The sequence below is a fragment of the Carcharhinus amblyrhynchos genome, chromosome 13 (assembly GCF_965287045.1).
Source record: "Carcharhinus amblyrhynchos chromosome 13, sCarAmb.v2.hapA, whole genome shotgun sequence".
In the NCBI taxonomy this organism is placed as follows: Eukaryota; Metazoa; Chordata; class Chondrichthyes; order Carcharhiniformes; family Carcharhinidae; genus Carcharhinus; species Carcharhinus amblyrhynchos.
Genome location: NC_137336.1, coordinates 50,042,944 through 50,053,016, shown reverse-complemented (window position 1 = coordinate 50,053,016; position 10,073 = coordinate 50,042,944). Strand labels below are relative to the sequence as shown.

General features: G+C 39.5%; 1 protein-coding gene across 2 annotated transcripts in view; it reads left to right on the top strand.

Moving 5' to 3' along the window:
- The first annotated feature begins 334 nt into the window (after positions 1–334).
- nsg2 (neuronal vesicle trafficking associated 2) overlaps positions 335–10,073 on the top strand; it is an 81,583-nt gene continuing 71,844 nt past the window's right edge. Inside the window, exons 1-3 of one of the 2 annotated variants that reach the window (XM_080201111.1) lie at positions 335–482; positions 1,550–1,716; positions 2,230–2,349. In XM_080201111.1, coding sequence (XP_080057237.1) covers positions 1,588–1,716; positions 2,230–2,349 — 249 coding nt within the window. In that variant the 5' untranslated portion in view covers positions 335–482; positions 1,550–1,587. Of the gene's footprint in view, positions 500–1,549; positions 1,717–2,229; positions 2,350–10,073 lie in introns of both variants that reach the window. The other variant, XM_080201110.1, reaches the window with a different exon arrangement.

Sequence of the window (10,073 nt, the reverse complement as noted above, 5' to 3'; positions counted from 1 at the left end):
ATTATAATTTGAGTGATTAGAGGTTGTGAACCATTTATTCTGCCCGATTTTATTATCCTTACTTCACCAAACCTCTATTTCCCTTTACCTTTTTCTCAACCTTAATAATTCTGAAACAGGGCGGGTGACTGCAATTATCCTAAAATTTAAAAGTGGCAAATTTCTTATGGACACTTAAGGAAATTAGGATTCTGGATTAAATTAAAATGCTGCGATTGTTTAAAAAAACGAGGCGGTGAATTGTTTAGATTCACCTCGTAGCGGAGTGTTGCTGCTAAATGCGATAGGCGGCGTTGTTTGTACAATGCAGAGTAGAGCATTAAGGGCTCTGGGTTGGACGTCAGTGTCCCGCAGCGCACGGAGCTTTCACTTTCAGCACCGAACCTGCTCAGTCTGCGGCAGGAGCGCTCTCTGGTCAGAATCCACTGCAAAATCCTCCCTTATCAAACGCCATCTTGTGACACCAGGTGCTTTTTGTAAAGGTAAAGCCACCTATTCTGTAAGTATGCATCAAAGGGGGGGGGGGGGGGGGCGTGGGGGAGCGGTCGAGGGTGGGGGGCATGCCAGTAAATGCACTTTAGACATTTTCTCGCACGGACTTCGGACGGTCCGCTTTTCAAAGGGATGTCACGTACCTCCAAAGAAGAGGATATTCGATTGACATTTCCAACGTCTAAGGTGTATGAATGAAATTAATTCCAGTCGAAATATAGCCAAACGCCAGCGCTGACCTATTGCAGGACAGTGACATTTTTATTTGTGATGATTAATCATCATGTTCCATATTAAGCAAAGAGAAATGTTGTGTGGACGCTGAATTGGAGCAGGTGCTGACTATATCAAGGACAACAGAAAATGGCTATGGGATATGGCCATTCACTTTATGCGTGTTTTTCTTTTCGGAAGAAGTGGGGGGGGGGGCATGCATGTTTTTTCCTGGTTTCAGTCGCATCTGAAATGTAATCCTTAACAATTATTCCAAGTTGTGAGAAATCTTATCGTATAATCTTGATATATCGATAGCAGTGCAGTCACCGCATGAAATGCAGCTGCTCGGGAACCAAAATGCGAATTGCTTCTTTTTATTTCACTTGGTAAACATCGCGCAAGGGCGAATTGAATGAATTCAGCAGTCCTTTATTTTGTCCTCTCAATGAACACCGAAATGCATAATCCTGATATCTCAACACGGGTCGCGATATCGCAGTAAAGGGTTAATATTATCTATCTGCACTGGCTGAAACCGATCAGCTTTTAAGTCGAGGATACATGTGTGATGTCGCGGTGACTGCGATGGTTAAATGATATTTTCTTTAAAACATACGGTGTTTTATAATTCACTTTGGGATTTATCACAGTGTGAACACGAAAGAGGTCAATTAGTATTCCAACCTCGTTTTTGCCAAATGCTGTATGGAGGGGGAAAAAAAGGATGGTATTGTATTGAATACGTGGCGTGGATTAAAAGATCATCCCCCCCCCCCACCTCTGCAGGAATCAACTCTTTCTGTCCCGTGTCAAAACACCCCCTTCTTTTTTATTATTGCAGATTTCGGAAGGCACATTGAGCAGCTACCCTCCTGAATAATGGTGAAACTGGGGAGTAACTTGAACGAGAAAAATACCAAGCAGTCCTGTAGTGATGATAATTTTCACACCGTCCCCTTGATCACACCCTTGGATGTGAACCATCTGCAATTCCCTGCTCCAGACAAGGTACTTGCTTGTGCGATTCGGGCAACTCCACTAGGCAAGATTTAGTGATACCACATTCAAAAACAAAGTCCAACAGCCTTTAAGCCGAATGCATTTTTTTTCTCTCTCAATAGTCACAATTATTCGACAAATTCACAATATCTGGACGGAATAAAACATCCCCCGAGCATTTATTTTGCTGCTTCTGGCATCCACTGATGTGTTCAGTGTTTTTTCCAGGGTTGCTACAGGCCATTGAAAAGTTAAGCAAAGATGAATATATATATATATCGACTGAAACAGCGTATTTGGTACTGAACGCCCCCCCCCCCCCACCCCATGAATAAAGTGTGGAAGGAAACGGCGTGTGCAGAAGGGTGGGGCAGGATTGAGGATACATTTGCAGAATATGATATAATGCCATGTGTATTTCTACGGTGCCGTGATACATTTAATGAAATGTTCTCCATCATAGTTACGGCAAACCTTACAGGTGAAAAGTGACCGACACGCCCGAATTTTCTTGTCTGGCAGGTCGTGGTGAAGACGAGAACCGAATTCCAGTCAGATCAGAAGAACAAAGGGAAACTGCGGGTGCCGAAAATAGCTGAATTCACCATCAGCTTCAACGACGGAGTATCCGAAAGGCTCAAGGTAACGCTTAAAAACTTCACCCATTTTAGTTTCAGGCGGCAAATTCTAAAATTTAACGCAAAAATCCAACACCTTCTTCTCAATGTGAAGGCCAATCACACAACTAATCGAAAAGTCATATGATGAAAACTTGCAATTCAGCACAAAGCGGTAACTTGACACGAACAATCCTTGACTGATTCTGAAAAAAAGTAAAACAAAAAACATAGTTGGTAAATCTGAATCATGCATTTCTCTTGCTATAATGGAAGCCTTTCAACGGCAACTTTTAGAATGGTTGTCCTCGTGGTGAGAAAATGTATCCAGGCTATTTAAAATTGACCACATAATATACAGAGTTGCAATTTAATTATTTTGACTGCCCGAACCATTTATATTTGAAATGCATTGAAATGGGTTTCAGAAAGTCTGAAGATATAACTAATGATTTAAAATAAAAAGAATACTTCACATGCTGTTAGCACCTAGGAAATGTACAATGAGTGTACATAGTCATTTATTTTCTTAAGGTATAAAAAATAGAATGAATTATAATCAAGCACAAGGCAGGTAGGTCACGCAATGTATATTTTAAATCTTCAGACGGGCTCAGGCACTGACTGTTGTTTTAGCAGGACCGGAAATTTCCCTGCTTGCCTCCTGTTTACACACCAAAAAGCCAGCTGATCGATACTCCAACCAGAAATATATCTGGTGCCCAAACTGCATGATTAATAATAAAAAACAAAAACAAACAGAAAATTGCTTTGAGTTTCGTTTAGTCAATATTACTGTGTCCTGCCAGGAAAAGTTAGAAAATATAGGCGCATATTCATTTTTCCTCTGCAATTTCTGCAAGGTTTCAAGTATCACTGGTGAATTTTGGAATTTAGTGCAAAACTCATTATCTTCAAATGAAGTGATGTCTTAGTACAGTTTTAAGTTATATTATTGATATTAATATTGGCCACTATAGCAAAGTAGTCTCTTGAGACACGTTTCACTGTCACTGCATTTCACACAAATCTATTTGTAAAAGTTTGGAGATTATTCAAATTTTACTAGCTGCACATGGGACTTACAACATGAAGTTACAAGAAAAGCCAGGATTACTATTTATGTCTACTTGTGAAATAGCTTTATTTTGCTAGTGTCAGATAAAGCCATTCTATTGAGACAAGTTAGTACTTAGCTGGGATTCCACTTCCAATTCTGTTTCAAGGGTGTATTTGAGCTGGTGGTTTAACCTACTGTATGAAGGTGTTATTCAAACTCCATTAAGCAAATCGCCAGATCAATTTCGGTATGAGACTAAAGTAAGCAAGAGACTTAGATGTGGTGAAACTTGATTTTTTGATAGGAATGAATATGGTTAGCAATAATATTAGATCTACATGAGGAATCCATATTTATTCATAAATGAGTTATTGTTGTCATGTCAAGGTGTTGCTGTCTAGCATGTTCCATAACAAAATGAGATTGAAAGCATTTCCCAAAACTACCAAGAATACCAATGAATAAATGCAACTTACTAGAGTCCATGTATTTGATTGGCCACCAGTAGATAGATTATTGTCATAGCTACAGTAAAAAAAACAAAGTGGTGACTGAGACACATCATCTAATGGTATATCAAAATGCACTTAGATAAATCTCATTTGCTGTGGCAATTTTTATTAATTGACTCAATATACAAAAAATAATGCCACCTTCATGAAAACATCATTAAGATTAATCTGATTAGAGAAGCAACAAAGGTGGAACAAATGAGTATGTCATACAGCAAACATTTGTGCTTAAACAATTTGCACAACACACATGCAAACACACAGGGCAGAACTCTCCCAATTTGTGACTAAGTGCAATTGCAGAGATGGGAACGTGGATGTTTCCATCTGCAGCAGCCAGTGGGAAAATATACCAAATCTTCCAGCCCTGCCCTCTATAATTAGACACCTGTCACAGGGCAGGTCTGGATGGGGTGTTGTCTACCGTATTTACTGGGTGCCATATCGAAAAGGCACCCAACATCAATGATCCACTGATGAAGAAAGAAAGTGGTCCTCCTGAAAATGAAGATGGCTCGCAGGGACCTCCTGCGAATGAAGATGGATTTCCAGGAACATTCTGAGGCTGGAAGATGGACCCTCTCCAGTACTCCTGATCTGGAAGATCCACCTGCAGATGCACCACCGAACCACCACTGTGATTCCAGGGTTTAGTGCTGTGAGCAGCCTCCAGTCCAGACTATGGAGGCAATCCCAAGCTTTGTTCAGTTGAGTCTTGACACCTTCATACCATGTTGTATGAACATGTTTCATGCCAGCATGTTTTTTGCCAGCATTGTGGAAAATCTGGCATAGGGGGTTGGGCCTTCATCTGCATCCCATTAATGGTATCACAAATGAGATTCACAACATCCTCTGGCAGGTTTTCTGACTTGCCATGGGTCACAAGATCCCACTGTAAATTCACACTGGTGTGAAACCGATTTCTGACCCTCCTGCCATATTCTCCTACCATGCCCACCATCAAGCATACCATTGGGGCTTTGGACAATTCACCCACTGTGTTACATGTTTTTTGCAAAATGTATTTATTACATTTTAAATTACATTAAGACCCATGATTCGTAATGAGACTCTTCATGCAGTTTGGAAAAGTGCTAGGTAATTAAAATAAAGCACTAAATGTTTTATGAAGTAAAATTGTGTGAAATAATATTTAGAAATTATTTGGTGCTGAAAGGAAGATAACACCTCAGAATCCTGTTTACTGAAGGCTACTGCAATAATGCTAAATATTTCACTAAAATTTAATTTTCAGCATTTCTACATTAATATTATTATGTGGTGCTCTTATTTTCAGTACAGACTATCTGGATATATCATTTCTCATATTCTTCTTTGCACATGTTTTATTAATGAGTGAGATAGAAAACATAGTTGTTAATTTATGCTCCAGTATTACACAGAATATGAAACCCCTATACATTCTAAATTATATATATTTCTCTTATTTAGACATGTTTATTTAAAAAGACCATAACAAGTTACTACATGTATCTGAGATGCAATAAAATCTGTATACAGTCATGGAATCACTAATACAGCTTTACTTCATTAATCAATTCTTCATTATCCTGTAGCTGACTTACTGGACAGTTTTGATTTTCATGTTACCAACTGTATGTATTACTAAAATTCTGCATCTAATGCTTATTTATGGCACGTGAGAAAGCAATCTGTGTATGTATCGATACAAAGCCTGCTCTGTTGACTTCTTTATGTCCTTCTTGCCTACTGGATAATGTAGCTCTCATAGCACAGCCATTGCTGTCACTACCATGTCTATTCCACTCTTCGAAATCTAGGACATGCACGCTGCTCTGTTGTAGCATTCCTACTGTTTGACATTGGATTTCTTCTTTGGACCTAAAGCATGGTGTGACCTTATTGCACATGCCACTGTTGGACCCAACCTGACAGACTCTTAAGAAATCTGGCAGTTGTGGCTCCAGGTCCTGGTCTCCTGTATTCTCTGGTTACGTGGTGTAGTGAGATATGCTCCAACTCTGCTCCTGGCATTATTTCTGATGCATACTGCTTTTGAGAATGTTCATGCAATATTGTTATACCATTAGCCATATCAGGCACAGTTCATCACTAGAAATTGAGTGATCAATATAAATTTCACAAGGAACGTTTTGCTTATTGACTTTCTGAGATAGTACATCATATTGTTGAACAAAGCAGAACATTTGTACCTCATCCAGACTACCTATTAAGATTCAAAACAGATAACAGTGACATAAGAAACAATAGTAAAGATGTAATAATAGCTAAAGGAATAAAATCTTGCATGTATGTACAATGTTTTTCATGATCTCAGAATACCTCTGTGTCATGGCCAATGAAGTATTTTTGAAATGCATTCAATATCTATGATGTTGGAAACAGCACTGCCAACACGTGTAAGGTTCCTCATACAGCAGTGACATAATGAGCAGGTAATTTTTTCCAGTGATGTTGGTTAAAGAATTAATATTGGCCAAGGCACTTTGAATATTGCTGTAGAATATTTTAGACAGATGGAATCTTGGCTTAACATCTCATTTAAAAGATAGCCCTGCCCACCATTGGAATTGGAGTGGGTGAGGGACAGACAATGGAAAGGTCCATTGACCTCAGGTGGGATTTTATGATTTTGGGATGAGCGAGGCTGTAAAATCTCACCCAACACTTCCAACCATACAGCAATTCCTCAGAGTCAGCCTTTATGTTCTACCCAGTGGACTCGGGTTTGAACTCCTCGACAAGAGAACTCACGTCCAAGACTGATCATCTATATTCATGCATCCTTTTAATATAAAATGATGTATTTGTGCACTTGCTGACACATACATCCTGTATTACACTTTGGTGTCACACTCAATTTGTCATTAAATTTCATTCTGGTATGTCAGAATCAAATTAGAATTCAAAGACATAAAACTCTGATAATCAGTTAAATAAAAAAGACTGAAGGAACTGCTGAATGTATATTTTCAACAATCTTCAATCTGCCTTTTGTTCTTTTCACAGATTTTGATTTAAAAACGTTGGCTAGAATTTTCTGGCCGTTCATGCTGGCAGGATTCGCTGGTTCCTCTGCAAAGAACAGAGATTTGGCTGACTGCAAAATTCTCCATTCTTGCTGCAGGGGTGGTGAGACATGATGGTTGGAAAATTCTGGCCAATGTTCATAATATTGTTGAGACAGGAAAAGCTCCAGTGCAGTAGCAAGGTGCTGTCTTTCAGGCAAAGTGTTAATCTGAAGCCCTGCCTGTCCTTTCAGGTGGATTAAAAGATCCCAAGGCATTTTGTGAAAAAGAACAGGGGAGTTCCCTGGTGTCCTGGTCAATATTTAGCCATCAATCAACATAACTGAAAAAAGAGACTACTTAGCCATTATCACATTGCTATTTGCAGGAGCTTGCTATGTGCAGTTTGGCTAGCACATTTCCTCCTTTACAGTAGTGCCTATACTTCAAAAGTATTTCACTCCTGGCAAAGTTCTTTGGTACATTCTGAGGTCATGAAAGGCACAATATAAATGCAAGTCTTTCTTAGAAAGCAAAAACCAGTTCTTCAATTACTACTTTTCTCACTTTGAGAAGTGGCATTGGGTCTACAAAGAGTTACTAGTCGATCAAAAAGTAGTAGTGATCTCTAATTGATTTCAGGATGTCTCTTTTTACAGCAGTAGGCCTTACGAGGAGAGATTAAACAATTTGGGCTTATACTCACTGGAGTTTAGAAGAATAAGAGGGGATCTGGTCGAGGTATATAAAATTTTAAAAGGGATTGTAGAATAATCATAGTCCAAATGTTTCCTCTTATGGGGCAATCTAGAACAAGAGGTCACAGGTATAGGTTGAGAGGTGGTAGATTTAAAACTGAGATGAGGACGAACTACTTCTTGCAGAAGGTGGTGAATTTGTAGAACTTGCTGCTCTATAGTGCAGTGAAGTCTGAATCATTAAGTGATTTCAAGAAGGAGATAAATATATTTTTAATTTGTGGTGGCACAGTGGCACAGTGGTTAGCAGTGCTGTCTCAAAGTGCCAGGGACCTGGGTTCACTTCGGCTTCAGGTGACTGTGTGGAGTTTGCACGTTCTCTCCATATCTGCGTGGGTTTCCTCCGGGTGCTCCAGTTTCCTCTCACAGTCCAAAGATGTGCTGGTTAGGCTGATTGGCCATACTAAATTGCCCCATAGTGTCAGTGGGACTAGCAGGGTAAATACGTGGACTTAGGGGATAGAGCCTGGGTGGATTGTGGTTGGTGCAGACTAATGGACTGAATGGCCTCCTTCTGTAGGGATTCTATGATTCCATAATTTAAAAATGAGTTAAAGGGATATGGGGAACAGGTTGGGCAGTGAATTTAAGACCAGGGAGAGATCAGCCACGATCTGACTGAATGACAGAGCGTGCTCGAAGAGCTGAATTTGCCTACTTCTGTTCCTATGTTATAGCCTTAATGAGGCAGGCTTGATCTGCTAATGTTATGTTTTATGAGTGTAATTTTTTTTCTCCCTCAAGTGGCAAATCCTGCAACTTACAGTGTGGAGTGCCATGGGCAATATGATATTATTCAATGATTTGATACAAAGGGGTGGAATTTAACTTTGATGGGAGCATAAAATGGGTAGTGAAATGCTCCATCCAATTTTCCCTCCCATTGACTTTCAGTGGACAGGAAGATTAGACAGACAATTAACAGATGGCTGAGCAGCTCATCTCGTGCCCTGCCAATATTTCACCCCCAAATACTGTACACATGTATTGTTTAAGCTGTAGCTGTTCAACATTACGGTGATTTCTAGTATGGATTTTTTTTTAACTATAGCATTGATTGAACCAATTCTTTCTGAAGAAATGTCATTACTTTGAACAAAAAATATCACATTGGGCCAGCTCGCCAGGAATGAGTTAAAGTATAGTATTATGTAATGCTTAACGCATTATACAATGTGATGGTTCTACTATTATAAAACAAATTCTTCCATTCACCATGAACATAGCTATTAGTGAGCTATTAGTATAAATTAGAAGTAAATGTGGAGTGGGATTCTCACACCGTGCATGCCCAAAGACCAGAAGTTCCCGACTTTAAATGGTCCGATGAAATTTGTTATGGTGGGCAAGATGAGAAAATTTCAGCTATAAACTCTCAGTGAAAAATAATTTTTGCAAATAGCTGGTTACCTTTTACAAAACATCATTACAGAAAGTACAGCAGGAAAGAAGCAACACCCATAAATGATGCATAATTATTACTATGTAACATTAATTAACAACTTTAGTGAATAAGCAGATATAAATGAAAACAATGAATCACAATTCAGGTGTCATGTTTTGTCAGAGAAGCACATATTTTATCACATAATAGCACTATGAATTCAGATAAAGAAAATATTCAATTTTTGCAGGTTTCAGAAAAAGTTCCCGAGTGATAGGTGAGCATTAGAGCATTTCATGTGGCATACCTCAGCAACTGTTTATATATAATTAGCGTCTAATTGACTTCAGACAATGTGTCGGCATAATTAAGAAATAGGAGCTGGAGTAGGCCATCTAGCCCTTTGAGCCTGCCCTGCCATTCAACAAGATCATGGCTGATCTGAAGTGGATCAGCTCCACTTTCCCGCTCTCTCCCCATAAACCTTAATTCCCCTGTTAAATCATGTAGCATCATAGACAGTGCTACCTCAGGAATTAAATAATTCTCTATCCACTCTGTGATGTAAGACTTCTGTTCTTAGAAACAGTGCTTCCTGTGAACAACACCATGGAATATCAGCTATTATAGGATAAAATCTTGTGCACTTTAAAAATAATCAAGGATCAAGACCATTTCCAGGTTCTGACCCCACACTGGTTGCCAGGATGCCTATCTAGGAGATCTTCTTGGAAATGGACAATTACAGGCAGGCCTCATGATTTGCCATCCAATTAAAGGTGATGGACAGGTTTCTGAGGCTGCAGGCTTAATCAGAAATCAGAAATGGTAATGCAAAGACACTGCCATGTTGAGCACCCCTATGAAGAGGTACTTAATTGAAGTAAATAGCGACCTTGGGTAACAGGTTTCCCCAGTGGAGGGAAACCCCATTACAGGATGGCTGGCAGTGGCAACTGTAGCCAGCTGATGGCTGCATCTCTGGTGGGAATGGGAAGAGGAGTGAGTGTAGGTGGCCTCT